The sequence below is a fragment of the Pseudophryne corroboree genome, chromosome 1, assembly GCF_028390025.1.
Source record: "Pseudophryne corroboree isolate aPseCor3 chromosome 1, aPseCor3.hap2, whole genome shotgun sequence".
NCBI lineage: Eukaryota > Metazoa > Chordata > Amphibia > Anura > Myobatrachidae > Pseudophryne > Pseudophryne corroboree.
In genome coordinates this window covers 364,623,825-364,646,026 of record NC_086444.1, presented here as the reverse complement: position 1 = coordinate 364,646,026, position 22,202 = coordinate 364,623,825, and the positions used below count along the sequence as shown (strand labels likewise).

Below are 22,202 nucleotides of genomic sequence, written 5' to 3'. Positions count from 1 at the left end.
CCCCTAAGTTGGGGAATTGTGACCAATGTGCTTGAGAAGGGATCTTTCCGATGCACTGGACTGTCCCCCTCCTCCAGCTCTTTCCCCTCCCCTCACCTTAAATCACCTTTTGTATGCGGCATAGTGTAGCGTTAAATGAGAAACCTTACAAACATTCTGGCCCAATCGGAAAAAAATATATTACGACCCCTTTTTATTTGGTTGTTCATATTACATTGCTGTTCTGATAATCCACTGTTGTACTATCTCGATTTGTCAATTTCATTCACTGGAACACTAAAAGAATCACTGAATGGACTTTCACATTTCAGAATAATTAGTTTTGTCATGCTTGACTCTCCATCACTGGATTTTACAGCTTGTCTGTGGTAAATAGTCTGTGTTTGCATTATGTGATCCATAGACTTCAATCTTGCCTAAGGGTTCAATCCATTAAATGCTTTAAGCTCCCAACTAACTTCTCTCTTTTGTCTGTGACTGAACATATCACTGACTCAAATTCAAAGTCACCTGGAGACAGGTATCGGCTAATTAACCTTTCACATACAAAACTGAGACAGGATAAATACCAGACAGTTCCAGGGAACTATACTTTCATATAGTTTTGCAAGAAGCTAAAGGCCCGTACACACTGGTCGATATATCGTCCGTTCTCTTGAACGGCCGATATATCGCGGGACCGTCGGCCAGTGTGTACGGCCGATACGTCTGTGAACTCCGTCGTTCACAGAGGTATCGCGTCGGCCGCGCAGCACAGCTTACGGCCAATATATCTACCGATATATTGGCGCGTCGCTGTGTGTGTACGGGGCGGTCGGCCGACCGCCCGTACACATGCTGCGGCGGCCGGCGGTGATTGACAGCTGAACTGGGCGGGCGTGTGTACACGCCCGCCCAGTTCATGACGTCAGTCCCCGACGGATCGAGCAGTGTGTATGCTGAACACACTACTCGATCCGTCCATAGATATATCTGCAGATCAATTGATCTGCAGATATATCTATTAGTGTGTACCCATCTTAAGGAGAATATCTACCATTATCAGTCACAGTTACACCATAATTGCCTACCTGACCCACTCCATGAGGGAGAAAATGCTCTGTTCCTGGACTTTCCTGGTAATGTATGATTGCTATCACCTGTGGTGAGCTAGTTAATTGATAAGAAAGGTGTTTCACCACAGGTGATGGCAATCATACATTACCAGGAAAGTCCAGGAACAGAGCATTTTCTCCCTCATGGAGACGGTCAGGTAGGCAAGTATGAGTTACACTAAGTAGTATTTTTTTTTTTTTACTTATTTTCGCCACTTGTAAAAAAAAACAACCTAAAAAAATCACCAAAGCAGCTGAGAAGAAATGGATTGGAAGAATGAGGCTATAGGTTTCCGCTCCTAGATAAGTTTGAAAAAACCATTTAGGTCCAGATTTATCAAGCGTTGGAGAGTGATAAATTGCATGTTGATAAAGTACCAACCAAAGTAATCAAACAACAAGCTCCTAACTGCTGTAATGTTTTGAGGACAGCACGGAAGCTGGCCTGGTGGTAGGGTTACCACCTCATCCCTTTAATTTTGGACACATATTAATTACACAGGTTCTGTGGCTGGCTGACTTCAAGACTCCATTTCACCTGGTTTTAATCAGAACCTGTGTAATTAATATGTATCCAGAATTATAGGGATGAGGTGGTAACCCTACCTGGTGGTCATAGTGCATGTGTCGAATGAGAGCTGTGCAGCAGTGCTACCAGCCACAGCGGTTGATGGTACCCATTTTTGTCCCACTGCCGTGCAGTAGGTAAGTTGGAGAGGGTGGGCAAAAGTGCTCATCTCAGCTGCAGCACTTGCTTTGCAGCCACTGCGCAGACGGTCTTCTGACATAAAGGGAGTAATTCCGAGTTGGTCGCTCGCTAGCAGTTTTTAGCAGCCGTGCAAACGCTAAGCCGCCGCCCTCTGGGATTGTATCTTAGCTTAGCAGAAGTGCGAACAAAAGGATTGCAGAGCGGCGACAAAAAATATTGTGCCGTTTCTGAGTAGCTTCAGACCTACTCAGCGCTTGCGATCTCTTCAAACCATTCAGTTCCAGATTTGACGTCACAAACACGCCCTGCGTTCGGCCAGCCACGCCTGCGTTTTTCTTTGCATGCCTGCGTTTTTTCGAGCACTCCCTGAAAACGGTCAGTTGACACCCAGAAACGCCCACTTCATGTCAATCACTCTGCGGTCAGCAGTGCGACTGAAAAGCTTCGCTAGACCTTGTGTGAAAATACATCGGCCATTGTGAAAGTACGTCGCGCGTGCGCACTGCACCGCCTACGCATGCGCAGAAGTGACGTTTTTTTCTTTAATCGCAGCGAACATTTTCAACTAGCAATCAACTCGGAATGACCCCCAATGTTCCCTCATCCCACTCCTGTGAGATTGCAAGTAAATCAGAGAAGCCTGGGGTGAGGTTCCAGCCCACCATGGAAGGGAAGAAAATATAGACGAACATAATCAAAATGCTGGAAGTGAAGAAGAAAGTAATTAAGTAATAAATAAATTAAAGGGGTGGTGGGGTCACTGCATGGTATATTGTGTACTGGGGAGCATTTTGAGGCATATTGTATACTCAGTGGCACTTTGTGGCATATAGGACCTCAGTCACGTCCATTGTATCTGCACAACATGCCGCAAAGTACCGATGTTAGGTACTTAGCATATGCGCAGAACCTGTTCTGCGCATGAGCGAACAGGTCCTGCGACAGAGGACGCAGTATGGTATCAGACTGTCAGTGACTGACAGTCTCATGCAGTATGGGGGCGGGAAGGGAGTGGCGACAGCTTCCATTTGCCAAAACAGGTGTGCCACCACCGTTTAGGGGGAGGGAAGATGCTAGCCTCTTACAAGGATCTGTTATCGCAGTGATCCGATCCTGCGTCCAAGGAAGCAGTAGCGATAGGAACTCCATCCACATCTGAATGAGGCCCATTGTGTACTGGGAGCACTTTGGCATATTGTGTACTAGGGGCATTATGTAACATAGTGTGTCCTGGGAGGAACTGTGTGGCATATTGTGTACAGGGTACTGTGTGGCATATTATATAGTAGGGTAATGGTTCACAAACTTTCTTGAATCACTGCGCCATAGAGTGATTTGTAATTTGATTTGGTCCTAGACCACCAACCTGGGGCAGCCCTGCAAAAGCCTTGCAGCACCCGAGGTTGCCTAGGCACACCATACTAGGGGCATTGTGCGTTATCTTGTGTACTCGCTGTGTGGTATATTGTATACTGGGGCGTACACCCGGGCCTATTGGAGGAACAGCAGTCTCTCTCCCCAGACCAGCACATGCTGCTCAGTGCGGTGTGCTGGGCTGGGGAGAGAAGCAGCTGAAGTGGCAGTCAGTTCTCTCTCTGCCTGCATGGGGGAGCGATCACACCCGCACACCCCGCTGCCTGCTGCCCTCCCTGGATCGAACACACCTCCCCCGTTGGCCACGCCCACTCCCTGTAGCGGAGCCGGGCAGAGCTGTCTAACAGAGGCAAAGTCATTTGTTTCTTCATGCACGATCTCCCACCTAAAATGACGAGAGATTGTGGGGTGATAATCACATGTGGGTTATTTTTCCGCTCCCAAACAGGCCACTTTTTGCACATTTCAGCTCGACACCTCAGGAGGCTGCACCAGAGGCGTATCTAGGGTAGGGCAAGTGGGGCACGTGCCCTGGGCGCCTTGGCAGGCCCAGGAGAGGGGGGCGCCGCCGGCGGCCAGGGCATCATGCCCCACTCGCCCCCGTCAACCCTAAATGTGAGGGGAGGAGAGCACAGCGTCTCTCCCTCCCCTCACCGCCGCTGCCAGCACTAGCAGCGCTGCCAGCAGCACTGCTGTGTCCGGTCTCCGGCGTTAGCCAATCAGAGCTTGCGGACCGGCTCCTGATTGGCTGCCGGTCCGCGAGCTCTGATTGGCTAGCAAACCGGCGCCAGACACAGCCGCCGGAGACGGGACGGGAGACCTGGACAGAGCGGTGAGGGAAAGGAGAGGCGCTGCGCTCTCCTCCCCTCACATAAGCGGCCGGTGAGTGAACGGGGGGGGGGGGGGGGGGGCACGGGCACAGTGGGGCATGTATCTGGCACCAAATGGGGCATGTAACTGGCACTGAGTGGGGCCTGGCACTGTGGGGCATGTAACTGGCACTGTGGGGCATGTAACTGGCACTGTGGGGCATGTATCTGGCACAGTGGGGCAATGTAACTGGCACTGTGGGGCATGTATCTGACACAGTGGGGCAATGTAACTGGCACTGTGGGGCATGTATCTGGCACAGTGGGGCAATGTAACTGGCACTGTGGGGCATGTATCCGGCACTGTGGGGCATTGTATCTGGCACTGTGGGGCAATGTAACTGGCACTGTGGGGCAATGTAATTGGCACTGTGGGGCAATGTAACTGGCACTGTGGGGCATGTATATGGCACTGTGGGGCAATGTAACTGGCACTGTTGGGCAATGTAACTGGCACTGTGGGGCAATGTAACTTGCACTGTGGGGCAATGTAACTGGCACTGTGGGGCAATGTAACTGGCACTGTGAGGCAAGTATCCGGCACTGTGGGGCATTGTATCTGGCACTGGGGGGCAATGTAACTGGCACTGTGGGGCAATGTAATTGGCACTGTGGGGCAATGTAACTGGCACTGTGGGGCTTGTATCCGGCACTGTGGGGCAATGTAACTGGCACTGTGGGGCAATGTAAATGGCACTGTGGGGCAATGTAACTGGCACTGTGGGGCATGTATCCGGCACTGTGGGGCAATGTAACTGGCACTGTGGGGCAATGTAACTGGCACTGTGGGGCAATGTAACTGGCACTGTGGGGCATGTATCCGGCACTGTGGGGCATGTATCCGGCACTGTGGGGCATTGTATCTGGCACTGTGGGGCAATGTAACTGGCACTGTGGGCCATTTTCAGTGGCCACACCCCTTCTGGAGTGTGGCCACACCCCTTCTGGTGTGTGACTACGCCCATTTTCGGCGCGCGCACATGCTTCTTTTTGTGTGCTTTTTTTTTGGGGGGGGGGGGGGGGGGGGCGCCATTTTACATCTTGCCCTGGGCTTCAAAAACCCTAGCTACGCCTCTGGGCTGCAAGCTGAAATGTGTCCCCCAGCGGCCATTTGCATCTTAACGGATACATTTCTCCGTTGGGCGCCATCTAGTGGCAGCCATGTGGAAAAGCAATTGAATCCCCCCCCCCCCCCTTTGTGTCATGTTGTGAACTGCCCTGGTCATATAATCGGCATGCCAGTACGTGTACACATATACAGGTACATATGTCATACAAGCTCTTTCTGCCTCTTGTAAATAGGCAATAAGTTCTCCTATTTCAGTGAAGCTCATTCAAATGTTCTGGCTGGAAGTTATGTTCGGGCTTATAGATCCACAGCTGCAACTTGATTGCCTTTGTATTTGGCACTTGTCAGTCACTATGGAACAGTAGTTTGGCAACAACTCCAGGAGTGGTACGATGGAAGGGTGGGTGATGTTTTCTATCACCCATGGCGCAAAAATGTCTATTTTTTTCTCTGCTCCCCAATGCAGTGGTAGGGGAACCTCTTTGAAGAATTGGGTGAAATTAAGCCCTACCACATTGTCATAAATATGCCATCTACAAACTCACAGGGCAAATTCTATTTAGTAATGTCACATACCTAGTTTTGTGCAAATGTACCAACTTGAACAGGAAAGTGCTTGGATTATCTGCCCAAGACTGTAGCACCCATACCTCCCCACATGTCAGACAGAGAGCATGGACAAGCCAGTATGGAGGCATATTGTGCCCACGGCACAATACAGGAGTGTGCCCACAGCACAGTAGGAGTGTGGACCTATGCTACCCTTATACCCATCTGCTCCCTATCCCCTTGCAAAGTAATATTGAATGAGACATAGCTCCATGACTTCTGACCCACAGGGTAATGCAGTACAAAATGAGTTGGCACCTGCTGAAAATAACACATTTGGGAGATACGGTAGTAGTTGGTTGGACTGATGACTTTCCATGTGCTTAGCATGGGTTAGCCAAAAGAGTTTGTCTAGTTTTGCACTGAAGTGATGTGATTATTGAAGTGGATAATGCACATTTACAGGGGCTTTTCCTTTGTGAGAGGTAGCGAAGCCTTTATTCTCATAAAAGAGGGCTTTAATTTTTAATCACATCTGAGGTGTCAGAAATCTGGTCTTTTCCCTACACTCATAATGAGACACCTCTCAGTTCTCTTGGAAAGCATATTTCTTGATGTACACCAAGCAATGTAATAACAAAAGCTTCAACTGCACAAACAGAGCCGGCCCTAACCAATATGATGCCCTAGGCAAAATTTTGACTGGTGCCCCCTAGCACCATCGCTGGTTCCGCCTCTGACCTTGCACCTCTTTCCCAGTATCATCACCCCTCACCTATAGCAGTCCTTATTTTGGTGTTTGTACCCCCTATATTTTAAATAGGAACAGTTCGCACATTTGGCGCACAGCCAAAAAAGGGGTGTGTTTTTGCTGGCAAGGGGCATGGCCACACAATAGTAACCCCAATTCCAATTACGCCACACAGTACTGCAACTTTATTCACATTTGATCATGCGATAGTGTCCATAATTCAGATGACATCCCAGAGCAGTATCACTTTACCTTATAAATGTTACTCCTCACAGGAGAGCCCCTTATTCACATTACATCACACTGAATTGCTCCTTATTCACATTACACCACACTCTATTGCTCTTTATTCACATTAGATGACACAGTAGTGCCCTTTCTATATGCAACGCCACATAGTAGAGCACCTTATACCCATAATGCCACACATTAGTAATGCATTTATACACCTAATTCCACACAGTAATGCCCCTTACACATGAGACAACTTATTAATGTCCTTATAAACATAATGCGCCTTACACATTATGACAACCTTTATTAATGCCCTTTTACACATAATGTCTCTTACACATATGCCGCACATTATTAATACCCTTATACATATAATGACACACATAGTGCCCCCTACACATTTGCTGCACATTATTAGTGCCCCTATACAAATAATGACACACATACAGTAGTACCCTGTTACACATATGCCGCACATTATTAATGCCCTTATACACATAATAACACACATAGTGCCCCCTACACATATGTTGCACATTATTAATGCATTTTTACATGACACACATAATGCTCCTTACACAAATTCCGAACACTGCACAACCAACCCACTCACATGCACACAGCACTCACACTTCTGCTGATTAAAATGATATGTAGCATGCCAATATACTGTGTGAGACTGTGGCTGTATCTGCATATGAAATGCTACACATAAAATATAGGCATGCCGCATATCATTTTAATCTGCAGAAGCTGCTGATGCCCCTAGGCATACCAAATGCCCTAGGCAATTGCCTAGTTTGCCTATGCCTATGACCGGCTTTGTGCACAAAGACGACACATAAGTACAGTCAGGCTGTACTGTCATAATTAATGGAAGTCTTAGTGATGCATAACCAAGCAGTATCTTAAATGTAAAACAGAAAAGTTTAAAATATTTAAGGGGTATTTCTAAATAAGGTTACATTTTGAAAATATGGTTTTACTGTGTCCACCCTGATCGGACTGGCAGACAAGCAGCTACAGTTGTGTACATCGAGCAGCACTGCAGAGCTGCACTTTTTTTTCCCCAGTTTGCAAATGACCCATATTGCATCATATGCAGCTAAAGGTAGGACATAACAGTGCCATCACCCCTACTGACATAATGCAGTGCTCCCGATAATGAGCTCCCCCTGCCAGTCACTGTGCGGTGTTATCTGTATGTCATACAGCCACTCAGTGACGGCCGTTCTCATATACTGTGGGCTACTTTGCTGTCAATACTAATACCTGTGGTGTAATGGGCATTACTGTGTGGGGCGTAATGTGGCACAATGTGCACTAGTACTGTGTTGCATAACGTGGGGTAAGGGGCACTACTGCTGTGTGGCACAACGGGGTGTAACGGACACTACTACTGCTTGGCATAACATGAATGGGCTCTACATGAGCAAGGGGCACTACTGTGTAATGTATCGTGAATAAGGCACTACTGTGCGATGTAATTTGAATCAAGGTATGCCCCTTCCCAATAAGTTATATTAGTATAACTGACACCTCAATGTCTACCCTACCTGGCACCTCCATCAACTGTCAGGCCCCATCTGTGCTGCTCTGACTCTCATCACCTCTATCTCCCGCTCCCCATCGCTCTGGCAGAGTGAAGGAGGCCCTTTCAAAATCTTGCTATGGTGCCCACAAAGGTTTAGTTAATTATGCACTTGGAATCAGTGATGTGTGGTGGGGTGAGGCAGGTGAGGCAGAGCCTTTCCTGTCATGCTAACGTATGTGCCAGAGTTTTGACTGTATAAAGTATATGAAAAATACAAAGAATATGTTTCAAATATCTTATTTGCATTATTCTGATCATTTTTATAGCCAAAACTCTGGATCAAAAAGTCTATGGCAGATGAGGCAGTGCCTCCCCTCCCTATCTTTTCCGCAAATCTCTTATCAAAACTCCAGGAGTTTATACTGCTGCACCTGTGTATAATGCCCAGATGTACCCTTTGGCTCATATATTGCATGTAAATCTGTCTCTGGTGCTAGCCAGTGCCTCCTGAGCCATTTACCTCACCGCACGTCCCTGGTTGGAACGTGCATATGTTCTTAGTGGGATGCTTCCAAAGGAAAAGTCCTCCCATTGGTCAAGTTCCCAAAGAGACAAAATAAGCTGTGTGTTTATTTTCCCTTACGTACAGTGGAGATACCCATTTGGGAAGAAATATTATGAATGAGAATTCAGAATGATTTCAGTAGCTCAAAAAAAGTTGGATTTTTTAATTATTAAATTAGGTCAAGAACATCTGTTTAACAAACACTATTTTATGGAAAAAAATATATCTCACACACACACACACACACACACACACACACACACACACACACACACACACACACACACACAGTGGCGGAACAAGCAAGCGGTGGGCCCAGGTGCGACAAAATGCTTTGCCCCCCCCCCCCATCCCATCCGAGTCCACCCCATGGGCAGTGCGCGTCGTAGGCGCGCGCAAAAATACATAGTGGCGTGGCTTCGTGGCGAAGGGGTGTGTCCACAAAATAATACCAATTCATAAAATGGTGCACAGTAGTCTCCATTCTTCAAATTACGCCGCACAGTAGCACCACTACACCAGGTAGAGACCCTTTTACACCTTACAGCGAACAGATTCCCCTTTTTACACATAACGGCAGACAGCGTGCACTTTTTACACATAGCGGCAGACAGCGTGCCCTCGTTACACATAGCGGCAGACAGCGTGCACTTTTTACACATTACGGCAGACAGCGTCCCCATTTTACACATTACGGCAGACAGCATACACTTTTTACACATAATGGCAGACAGCGTGCCCTCGTTACACATAGCGGCAGACAGCATCCCCTTTTTACACATTACGGCAGACAGCATACACTTTTTACACATAATGGCAGACAGCGTGCCCTCGTTACACATAGCGGCAGACAGCGTGCACTTTTTACACATTACGGCAGACAGCGTCCCCATTTTACACATTACGGCAGACAGCATACACTTTTTACACATTACGGCAGACAGCATCCCCATTTTACACATTACGGCAGACAGCATACACTTTTTACACATAACGGCAGACAGCGTGCCCTTTTTACACATTACGGCAGGCAGATTCTACCTTTTTACACATAGCGGCAGGCAGATTCCCCATTTTTATACATAGCGGCAGGCAGATTCCCCATTTTTACACATTGCGGCAGGCTGATTCCCCCTTTTTACACATTGCGGCAGGCAGATTCCCCATTTTTACATTGCGGCAGGCAGATTCCCCCTTTTTACACATTGCGGCAGGCAGATTCCCCATTTTTATACATAGCGGCAGGCAGATTCCCCATTTTTATACATAGCGGCAGGCAGTCCCCCCTTTTTACACATTGCGGCAGGCTGATTCCCCCTTTTTACACATTGCGGCAGGCAGTCCCAACAAATAAAAAAAGAAAGAGACAGAAAGAAAGAAAGAAAGAAAGAAAGAAAGAAAGAAAGAAAGAAAGAAAGAAAGAAAGAAAGAAAGAAAGAAAGAAAGAAAGAAAGAAAGAAAGAAAGATTATACTTACCCTCTCTGTTGGCTCAGGCTCCTTGTGCAGCTTCCCGGGCAGTAGAGAAGAAGGAGGAGGGAGGTGAGGAGGGAGCCGCAGCAGCGCTGTGTTATTGGTGGAGGCGCTGCTGCTGCTGCCCCTCTGCTTCACTATAGGCTGTTCTCAGAGACAGCCTTTAGTGAAGCAGAGGAGCAGCAGCAGCAGCGCCTCCACCAGTAACAAAGCGCTGCTGCGGCTCCCTCCTTCACCTCCGTCCTCCACCTTATCCCGTACCGCTGCAGTGCGCGCCGCTCCTCTCCTCTCTCTCCGGGCGGCTGTGCGCTGCAGGCAGCGGTTGCCCGCAGCGCACAGCGGCATGTAATGAGTCAGTTTGACTCATTACATGCTTGGGCCCCTGAACAGAGGCGGGCCCCAGTGCAACGCACTGCCGGTAGTTCCGCCTCTGCACACAACACACACACACAGTGTATACCACAAAAATAGCAATTTTTTATGGTATACTGTCGTGATGGCCTTCGGCAGCTGTACCATAGATGGATGATGGAGTTAAATCATCGTTAGAACCCCACTGATGGTGTAGCCATTGATGGTCGTGTTATGCATATGTTCAGAGTGCAGCCATCGGGACAGCACGGCCAATGGCAAAACCGATTGTCATTGGGGCATAGATCATTGAGAAATGTAATAATAATTTTTTTATTGTTTTCCCGATGGATTGATTAATTGATAACTAGTGAAGGTCATCCCTGGTGGTCGGGGCTCTGCTATTGTTATAGGTCCCAGCAGCTGCTCCTCTCTGCAGCTCCCAGGCAAATAAAGGGGGGCTGTGTGCTGCCTGGCTGCATTTACCAGCGGCTGCTCCTCTCTGCAGCCCCCAGGCAAATACAGGGGGGCAGTGTGCTGCCTGGTTGCATTTCCCCAGCAGCTGCTCCTCTCTGCAGCTCCCAGGCAAATAAAGGGGAACAGTGTGCTGCCTGGCTGCATTCCCAGCGGCTGCTCCTCTCTGCAGCCCCCAGGCAAATACAGGGGGGCAGTGTGCTGCCTGGCTGCATTCCCCAGTGGCTGCTCCTCTGCAGCTCCCAGGCAAATGAAGGGGAACAGTGTGCTGCCTGGCTGCATTCCCCAGTGGCTGCTCCTCTCTGCAGCCCCCAGGCAAATACAGGGGGACAGTGTGCTGCCTGGCTGCATTCCCAGCGGCTGCTCCTCTCTGCAGCTCCCAGGCAAATAAAGGGGGGCAGGGTGCTGCCTGGCTGCATTTCCCCAGCGGCTGCTCCTCTCTGCAGCCACCAGGAATACTCTGGAGGCAAAGGAGCTGTGTGCACACATTTCCCCGGCAGCTGCTTCTCTCTGTGGGTATATACAGGGGACAGTGGGCTGCCTGTTTTAAAATTTTCCCGGTGGCGGCTCCTTTCTGCAGCCACCAGGTGTGGGAGTGTCGCAAGTACTCCTGATCAACAGACAATGGTGGGGATCCAAGGATGCAGAGGTGACGGGTGGTCTCTATGAGATTGGCTACTAGGCATTTTTAACTGGTAGCACCAGATGTGACCGTGTCAGGGAAAGTCCAGTCTGGTGTGGTCACATCTAATGCCACCACGCCAGGCAAGTGGTTAAAGCATGAGTAGAATGTTTCTAGTGAACAGACTGTGTTTTCATGGACATTGGTTCAGCCAACAAAACATCTGTTTCCATTGTACATCAGTAATAGGTACCCTTTACCATGTAATAACCTTTGAGAGATTTGTATCTCATTGTTGAGTACCTTTTTATGCAACTGGGAGGAGTTATACAAAACACCTATTTTATGTCCAGTATTTATTTTTAATTGGGACATTTTCAGAGTGGTGTCTCTTTAACATAAACTCCCTTCAACACCCTCTCTCTCTGTTCTTCTTCACTGAACATTCAATCTGTGCAATGTTTTCAGATCCTGTTTATATAGAGGATAAACATTTCAAAAGATCGGAAATAACGTTGAACAAGAACACAGAATTCATCTGGGCAAGTTGTACACTGGCTCCTGTAGATGCCACCATACAGTAAACTAGTGTTACACTTCTTAGACAATGATACAGACACCAAATGAGAGAACTTGCTCAAACACGGCAGCACTGGGTACCACTGTTTGCTGTGTTGCACATTAGCAGCCAAACTTTCTCTTTGTTCTGGTTATAAGCCCATCCCATTACAATCAGGCTGCATTCTAACCCCTCCTGCTCAAGCTTCTTACATTATTCACTGTGCTTCATAAGAAAAAGCATAAAGAGAAAAGCGCTCTTTGTTCTATACAGAATTTTGGCACACAGGTCTACATGAAGCCAAGTCATTGTGTGACAGTGCAATGCAACAAAGAATCAAGTGTATTCACACCTTCCATTAATGGCAAAAATTTGAATTGTGTGCTTTAAATGTATTATTATGTTTTACATTGATGTATTCACAGTATAATTAAAGAAACTGGGCAAATGCGATAGTACAGATCTTATAGTTCTTTATTGCATACATTATTTTGGTGAAAAAACATACCAGTGAATTGGCATGGTTCGACAAGCAACAGAATATACAGTCCCCATTTTAGCCACACGAGTGCCTTACAAGTAAAATCCTGATGACTGCAAAAGGGTTTAAAAATGAAATGCCGGTTTCTGTACATGTGCGCCTGTGAAAAGCTGTCAGACTGTGCTTATCACTGATATATAAAAATGCCAGCCTGCAGATTCCAAATCCCAGGCAGCTGACAGCACAGAAACACAACATCCCTTATACAAACAGGCTCTGCCAGAGTCATCCAGTGGCTGTCACACTCATCCAATCAGAAAATCATCACCCCTGAACTGCAAGGGGCCTGCAGCACATTCCTCGAAGGTGGAAACATCTGCAGAGAAACTTATGGACCTCCATTATACGCTAAGGCACCATAATAATAAATTAGTCCTATTAGAGAAAGAGCACTATATTATTATTATTATTATTATTATTATTATTATGACCCCAATGGTCCACTGCTTTTAGAAAGCAAATGAAAAAAAGGAAATGAGCAAAGTATTTTAAACACACCTCAAACACATTCGCCATCCTCTTAGATAGTATTACATGTACGGCGTATCTGCACAGGGTCAAATAATAAATAAGCAAAGCACATTTCAGAAATGATGCAACATGTGTCTAAGTGGCCCAGTACATACATGTGTACCCTAGATCATGGCATCATGCACATACACAGAGAACTGATAAGGATGGGCAGAATAATTAAGGAGTGCACTGGGACCTCTAGTCTCAGGGTCACAGGAGAGATGAACAGACTAAAGGTAGAACATAAATAATAGCTACATGGTTTTACAACAAGTTTACATAGCTGATGAAGATAGCTTGCTATCATACCACCATGACAATATCACAATAATATTTGTACCAATGCATTTATGCTGATATTAGCTAGATGCTGAATGTTCTCATAATGACATAAAACAATACCAATGAAATTACAATACCTGGAACTCACCTGTGTTCTATGTTGGTAGGTCTTCTGGGTTAAAGGTGCTGTGTGTGCACCCAGTAAGCATAGAGTAGGCAGGATAACGAGGAGATACATCCTCAGGCTGAGCACAGGTTATATGAGAGAGGTAGTACTACTGTGTATGCAGCAGATCTTTTTGTTCCACTTTCTTAGTCTTTCTTCTTTCTCTCTCTTTTTTCTGTGTGTACTGTATGTGTGGAGGAGCTGGCCGGTGCCTGTCAGCGAGCAGAGGATCCCTGCTGGGGATTTATACTCCTCTGTGCCTTTTGTTCTCTCTCTTCACTTTTATGGCCTGAAGTGACACATCTGAGCAGCATCACGTGCTGAATGTTTGGGAAGGAGAGAGAGGGAGAGAGAGAGAGAGAGAGAGATAGAGGGTTTGACTGAGGAGAGTGGTACAGTTGCAGAGGAGGAGAGAGTCTGAGAGGGGTGATCTTTATAAACAATAAAGAAATCTTAAAAATGTTACTGAAAGTTTATTCTCTGGTGCATTCAGTTCATTTGAGAACTTCAGATTTAGAATAGACAAAAGAGAGTACAACACACACAGTCAGACACACATACCCCCCAAAATATCTCAAATACATAACAAAGGTGGCCCATAATATTCACATAACATATATTCTCATTACTTGGTAGTGTTTTACTTTCATAACGTTGCCTAGAGATTCCCCTAGTTGTTATATAAATAGTAATAATAAAACATACTGTACATTATACAATATATTATTTTAAATGGTACCTTATAAAATAGGCAGAGTGGCTGAAAACTGGAGTTTTGGTGAACAAATAAAAGCAGTTGTATTAGGTGTAGCCAGAGGTGTAGCTAGGTGACATGGTGCATGGAGCAAGGGTATGTTTCAGCAACCCCCTCCCCTGTACTGAATTGGATGCATGTTACATTTGAAAATAAACAATACTGAAAAACTCTAAATTGGTGACAGGGCTGGTTCTAGACCTTCTGGATCTCAGGGCGAAAGTTTCCTTTGGGCACCAAAAATGTTTTAAACAGGGACAGTGCGCCCCGAGTGTGCACCCCCTCTGCTTCTCCTCCTGCTCTGCGGCTCATGGTATATAGCAGACAGAAGGAGGGGTGGGCAGGTGGCGACACGCCCTCTAACTTTTCCAGCGCCGGAGCTTGCGCCCGCCACAGACACCCTCGCAACACCTCTGGGTGTAGCATAACAAATACTACTTTATTTTCACTTTTTTATTTGATATCTTTCATTATAACTTTATTATCATTACAGCCACAAGGACTCTTTTTGAATTGATAATTTTTTAAATTGTCTCTTCCATCTTTTCTGCATCGAAATAAAGATGAAATAGAAAGAGAAATAGCAATCTATAAAACAGTTTGCTGAATCATTAACAATACTAATCATCATCATCATCATCATCACTTTTCGTTTATATGGAATGCAGATTAAAATCAGAATACTAAAAAGCAGTCTTCTGAGACTCAATGCTAATGAAAATCGGGCTCTCTAAGGCTTTAGCAGTTGTCCCAGGTTCCTCTGAGGCACAAAGGCTAAAGTGCAATTCATGTCTCCCCAGAGGCCCCCACAAGGGTTCTTGATCTTCTGTGAAATGCCCACATGTTGTGGCCCTCAAAATGTGTCCCAGCACGAAGCAGCCAAAGGCAATCTCTAGTACAAAATTAAGCCATTGCTCATCTAGGTAGAACAAAGGCATGGCAGGCTAATCAAATTCAATGTAAGAAAGCAGGTGAGGGTCGGGGCTACAAAAATTAGGGAGACGTCAAACAAGAAGCTGTATCACACTATGGAGTCAGAAGTATACACAGGAGGAGCAGAGGAAATGCAGGCAGTATTTACATAGAAAGCTGGTGTGTCATCACAATGCATCTGTGGGCATCCATACAAATGACATAGGGGGTCATTCCGACCTGATCGCTCGCTGCAGTTTATCTTAGCGCAGCGATCGGGTCGGGACTTCCGTCGTTGCCTAGCGATCGTCTCTGCCTGATTGACAGGTAGAGGCGGTCGCTGGGTGGGAGGGGGCCGGGCGGCGGCGTTAAGCCGCCATTTAGGGGGCGCGGCCCGGCCAACGCTGGCATGGCCGGACCGCTGGGGGGGGGGGGGGGCGGGCCGCAGCGGTGGCTGCGTGACGTCACACGCAGCCGCTGCGACCCGGGCAGCGAAGAGGTTCTCCCGGACAGCCGCAGGAGCTGCGCTGGCCGGAAGTTACTCCCCAAATGCAAAAGCATCACCGCTGTGTGATGCTTTTGCGTTTCTGCAGGGAGGGGGCACTAACATGCGGGGCGGACTAGCCCTGTGCTGGGCGTCCCCCCGCATGTCTGAGTGCCTGATCGTAGCTGTGCTAAATTTAGCATGGCTATGATCAACTCGGAATGACCCCCATAGTGGGACTGGCACAGTTATCCGCAACTGTGCCCCAAATCACTGTCACAATTGCATTCAATAAACAAATCGCATCTGAGACCGGATGCAAAGTACCACCTACATAAAGATAGGCATGCTGTTTGACAACAGTAGAATATGCACCTGTTTTACACTTCCAATAATCAAGCATCAATATACTGCAAAGCATCTGAGCACAATGGGCCTAATTCTGAGTAGCACAGATGTGTCCTCATATCTAGGGGTAAATTTATTAAAGCTTCTCAAACAGAGAATTGGTGATGTTGCCCATAGCAACCAATTAGACGCTGTCTATCATTTCTCTATTGCCTTTCAGAAATTATAGACAACATCTGATTGGTTGCTATGGGCAAAATCACCAATTATCTGTTTTAGAAGCTTTAGTAAATTTACCCCCTAGTGTCTATACACCGTGAGGCGCAAGACGCCCGGCATGACTGAGATGAGAAGGGCAGTGTTATGTCTTTTTCTTTCAACATGTGTCTTATTCACATCACAGACGCAGCAAAACACCACTCCAAGTGTTCTAGAGATACTGCACAGTAATTAGTTTTAAACATGTACAAAGTTGCAGATGAAGCACAACGGTACTTGCCATGAGAAAAATCTGCTGCTGCTACATCATAGCACTTCATACACAGATTCAGACTCAGTCACACACCGGTGTACAAATCTGTCAGTGCAATCTAGATAAATGAGAAGTAGAATCTGATTGGTTGCCATTGGGCAACATCCCATCTTAAATAGAACTTGCATCTTGGTAAATTTACCCAAGACTTTGAGCAAGAAAGTCGCTTTGAGCGTGAGAGGAGATGTTTAAAGTGACTGAAGCCACAGTGTATGAGGACACATCTGTACTACTGTACTAATATGAATGCAACTCTCGGCGCCCTCTGCTGAAGGCATGAGAATGAATCGCACAATGCACATGTCCATCTATGTGATCGCACAAGGCACAACCCAATTATTCCAGAACACATAGGCACAACTCAGACTAGTGAGTAGTACCAAACACCCACGAGACGGTCCTCTGAGGTGGGTTCCCTTTGTTGCTATCTAGTGAGCGCGGCAAAACAACTCTGAATTGTGCGCATGTTTGCAAGGATGCATATGCAGCCTGTGATGCATGCACATTATGCAAAAAATTGCTAGATGCGGCCGCATCCAAAGTTACTCAGACTCAGGCCTATATTTTGAAGAAATAGTGTTTTATATGCACACATAGGGTATATTCAATTAAGGTCGAAACTGCAGTCTTGTCGAATATTACCTGAATCGGCGGTATATCTGCTGATTTGCGTACTTCTGCGGGAAACGGGGCCAAATTCGACAGGTTTTGGCCCCGTCTCCGACCATCTCAGTTCGACTTGAAAAAAGTCAAACTGAGATGAGGGACCTGAGAGGAGGAGAGGGGGGAGAGCCGCGGGCAGATGGGGGACAGCAGCGCTACAGCACAGCGCTGCAGGAGGATGTGTCATAGCCGCCGCTCACGGCAGCGTCCACCCTGCTCCAGCAAGTGAGGTCCCGCTTGCTGGAGCCGGGTGGACGCTGCCGTGAGGTCTGGGGGCTGTGCCACATCCTCCTGCAGCGCTGCTGTCCCCCGTCTGCCAGCGGCTCTCCCCCCTCTCATCTCAATTCGACTTTTTTAAAGTCGAATTGAGATGGGCTTTGAATAGCCCTTGTCGGATCCATTCCGACAAATGCATGTTGGGATGGATCCGACCCTAATTGAATATACCCCATAGGGGGTTAGCTGCACACAAATGAGAATATGCGCTCCCCAAAATATACACAGTTTAAAAACTGCAAATATCTCTTTAATGCAGCACAACTTACTCAACGTCTCGTGTAAGTAAAAACATTAAATGTTGCTTAAACACACATAGAAATATAATAATATATGCCCAAAAACGTATTATCAGCCGACATAAGAGGGGCATTCAGAAACAGCCAGTCACAAGTAGTTCGCTAGTGCTATGACTGGCATAATCATAGTTATATGCTACTGAGACCTGACAGTGGTTTGGATAACCATTAGAGAGTGTGCATGATCTGGATCCCTTTATAAATATATTTAATGAATGATGATTTACCAGATTAGTCCACTATAGAAAATACACCAAAGTCATGTGCAGTATAATGTAACATATTTATAATGTATAATTCAAGAGCACAGTCTGGAACCTGATCCCTAGAGGAGGGGGTTGGGCCTCCGGGGGTTACCACTGTGGGCCAGTCTGCCCTGGGTAGTACTCACTCTGCACCATCCCCAGTATGTGGCCAATATATGTTTTTCTTATACACATAGCTAGAAGAACATTCATCACACATGATATGCAGGTACATTCTATGTACAATCAAATACACACACACACACACACACACACACACGCACGCACGCACACACACACACACTGATCCTGTAGGAATTCTTACAAACATACGAACACATTCCACAAAGAGAAGAAAAAAGAATCGTCCCTTTTCAGAGCCATCAAAAGACACCAGTATGAATGAAAACATCTTACAGACCCAAACACCAGGTGTCCGTTCACCGTTCACCTGACACCTGCCCGTATGTGTAAATCCGTATTTTTTTTTTAGACACTTCTGTGGCTGTATCAAGTCTCTGTTTGTATCCATCTATTGAAACCATTGTGTTTGTATGTGTAACATTAATATATAGTTTACTTTTTGAATATAACAATAATCAATAGCATTAATGCAGTGTATCGCAAAATGAGAGTTTTATCTCAAATGTATACTTATTGATGGGAAATTCTGTTAAGATAAAAAAATCAAACAGACTTCTACAATAATTGGAGTGCCAATAATTACACCCACTTTATAAGAGCCATGTAGAAGCTTAATTACCAAGAGTGACAGAGATGCTTAAGTATGGGCACATTGCTCTAGGTGGCTCAAAAACATTTACTGTATCTCCCTCACACCTTACAGCAATATACACTATAGGCCACACTGCGGTGTCTTATGTCTGTGAAGGTCCAAGTTCTGTCACTCGGTGGTACCATGCAGGCAGTCCTGTGGCTACAATATTGTTCTAGAATGAGACCAGTGCTGATTACAGAGTTCAGGCTGGCTAATCTTCATTTCAAAATGTTTCATTTCCACCTTTCCGTCCTAGCACTTTGATGTTGTGATATGGATCATCCTGCTGTGCATGCTGCTTATGCAAATCACATTTATGCTGTTTAAACTCGTGGCGGCCCTACCTACACCGTTGGTACGTGATTCGGGACCTATTTTTTTCCCGAGACCTGTGATTGCCTATTAAATATATACTGATTCATGAACTATGGAGTGCAACCTATGTTCTTATTAATTTCCTATATATATTGTGACAAGAAATCACAAATACAGGATAAAAGTCTAAAGGTATGTACACAAAGGGAGATAAATCTGTAAGATTTGGACTATATAGTCAAAATCTTAAGGAAAGTTAGTGCATATCTCAAGGTATTAGGCAGCTTGCGATACTGATTCGATCCCGATGCGCGTTCCTGTGTATCGTAAGGCTAGATAGACTGTGGAGGCGAGTGTATCTAGTACAAAGTATAGTCAAAATTGGCACTTAGTCAAAATCGTACATAGACAAAATCTCAAGCACAGATAGTCAAAATCTGTACTATCTGTGCTATCTGGGCTCTGGGGGAGTTCAAGGGAAATCGCATAGCAAAAATCGGACATAGCAAAGATCTCACTGTGTGTACACACTTTACACTCTTTATTACCAGCACAGGCAGGTTATAGCTTCATACACCAGGCTTGCAGTTCAGGTTATTAGGCAGTTCTCCAAACAGCATATGTTACAGCAGTACAGGTTTACATCAACTTATAATAGCACAGGATCATATCAGTACAGGAACATATTAGAGCACAGGTTCTCAAACTCGGTCCTCATTACCCCACACAGTGCATGTTTTGCAGGTCTCCTCACAGAATCACAAGTGAAATCATTAGCTCCACCTGTGGACCTTTTAAAATGTGTCAGAGAGTAATTAGTACAACTGTGCACCTGCTGGGTTACCTGCAAAACATGCACTGTGTGGGGTCCTGAGGACCGAGTTTGAGAATCCCTGTATTAGAGGATCAGTGGCTCTGACATCCCCACACACCCTTCTGGATGCTAATCACTATCAAAAGCCCCATTCTGGGCTCTGAACACAATTTTATTACAGGTGCAGTTTAATTAATTAGCCTAGCTTCTGGCTGACAACTGACTGAGGTAACACCTGGACTGGAGCCTTCAGTCCTGCTACTTCTGCCATGCAAAACCTGGGATATCTGGACATACCACATTAACTCGACGTGGAACTATGGTGTCCCTGTTGGGATAAGGCATTCACAGGAGCAGACACAGGGGTGCTGCTCTGGGACTTCCTCCTTTGAGCAGTCTATGTCCCAGAGCAAGGGGTGGAGGAGGTAGTCCATTACCACAGTGGCGCCTATGCTGCTGGGAGCACTGTACTGTATTCCATCTCTCCTTGGCGAAGATGTTTCAAACCTTGAAAAGTGATAAAGTGGAGAAGCTGTCTAGAGCAACCAACCAGCATCTATCATTTATTAGCATAGTCTTTGAAATGACAGTTAGGAGCTGATGGGTTGTTTTGGGCAACTTCCCCATTTTACCTCTCTCCAAGGCTTGATACATCTCCCACCTTGTGAGAGCTGCACAGAGGTATCTCTTGCTCCAAGTGGCATGAATGTCAAAAGTTGTCTTTATTTACCCCAGTCTGATAGCAGGAAAAAAATTACTAGTGACTTAAGCATAGTGCCTACTGCCATCCTTGCCACTTTATGCTTGCCATTTGAAGGGGGACACTTGTTGGCAATCCTACTCTGGGTTCTGGGGGGTCCCCTGGGAGTGGGGGACCCCTGGTGCCCCCTTATTCTGACTCTTGCTCCATTTCTTAAAAAGAAAGTCCTATTCTATGCAAGTGTCAAACACAATGATGCAAACATAGCCACCTCTGCTCCTTCACCAACGGTCAGTAAAAAATAATATAACTAGGGTAAAAAATATTTAAAACAAGTGCTGAAAGATGGGTACAACTCTTCATAAGGGTGATTTATATGCATTTTTTCATGTACCCAGTTCCGGAGCAACATATACCTGATTTACTTCCAATTCTACATCAGGCCCTTCGCGAATAGCTGGAAAAAATATATATGGGGTGGTTATACTACAGAATAGTCAAAAGTTGACAGCACTCCAAACACTGTAAAGAAAACAGAATACAAAATCAGTGTGCAAGCTATTTACTCCCCAAATAAAATCCTAGTAATATTAAAGGTTTTCACTTAAAATCGATTAATCAATATAATGTTCCACTTCTGCTTTTATCAGCAGCTAAAACAGTAGAGCCCATCCTTGTTCAATAAAGTAAACCAAGGAAATAAAGACATAACAAGACATTTCAATTACCTGTCAGCAGTGCTGAAAGTATGGTGGTACGGAGTACCATTAAGAAATATGGTGGTGGTACTCAGTACCACCAGCCCACCACTGGGGCATAATTTATAAGGGGCACTTTTGTGTGTGGGACATAAAATGGTGTCGGTGGCATAAAGGGCCTAATTCTGAGTTGATCGCAGCATCAAGTTTGTTAGCAATTGGGCAAAACCATGTGCACTGCAGGGGGGACAGATATAACATGTGCAGAGATAGTTAAATTTGGGTGGGGTGCATTCAAACTGAAATCTAAATTGCAGTGTAAAAATAAAGCAGCCAGTATTTACCCTGCACAGAAACAAAATAACCCACCCAAATCTAACTCTCTCTGTAAATGTTATATCTGCCCCCCCCCCCCCCCCCTGCAGTGCACATGGTTTTGCCTAATTGCTAACAAACTTGCTGCTGCGATCAACTCAGAATTACCCCCAATATGTAATAGGCATTAGGGTGCGTGGTGTAATATGTAAGGCACTACGGTGTGTGACATAATGTGTAATGGGCATTACGGAGTGTGGCATAATGTGTAATAAGTATTACGGTGTGTGACATAATGTGTAATGGACATTACAGTATTTGGCACAATGTGTAAGTGACATT

General features: G+C 45.9%; 1 protein-coding gene across 3 annotated transcripts in view; it reads right to left on the bottom strand.

Annotated features, from left to right (window-relative positions):
- MMP11 (matrix metallopeptidase 11) overlaps positions 1-21,699 on the bottom strand; it is a 134,025-nt gene extending 112,326 nt beyond the window's left edge. Inside the window, exons 1-3 of one of the 3 annotated variants that reach the window (XM_063912984.1) lie at positions 21,576-21,699; positions 21,264-21,369; positions 13,710-14,047 (exon numbers count right to left, since the gene is read on the bottom strand). In XM_063912984.1, the coding sequence (XP_063769054.1) occupies positions 13,710-13,799 (90 nt within the window). In that variant the 5' untranslated portion in view covers positions 13,800-14,047; positions 21,264-21,369; positions 21,576-21,699. The remainder of the gene's footprint in view (positions 1-13,709; positions 14,048-21,263; positions 21,370-21,575) is intronic. The other 2 variants (XM_063912985.1, XM_063912986.1) reach the window with 2 other exon arrangements.
- Between the last annotated feature and the right edge of the window lie 503 nt (positions 21,700-22,202).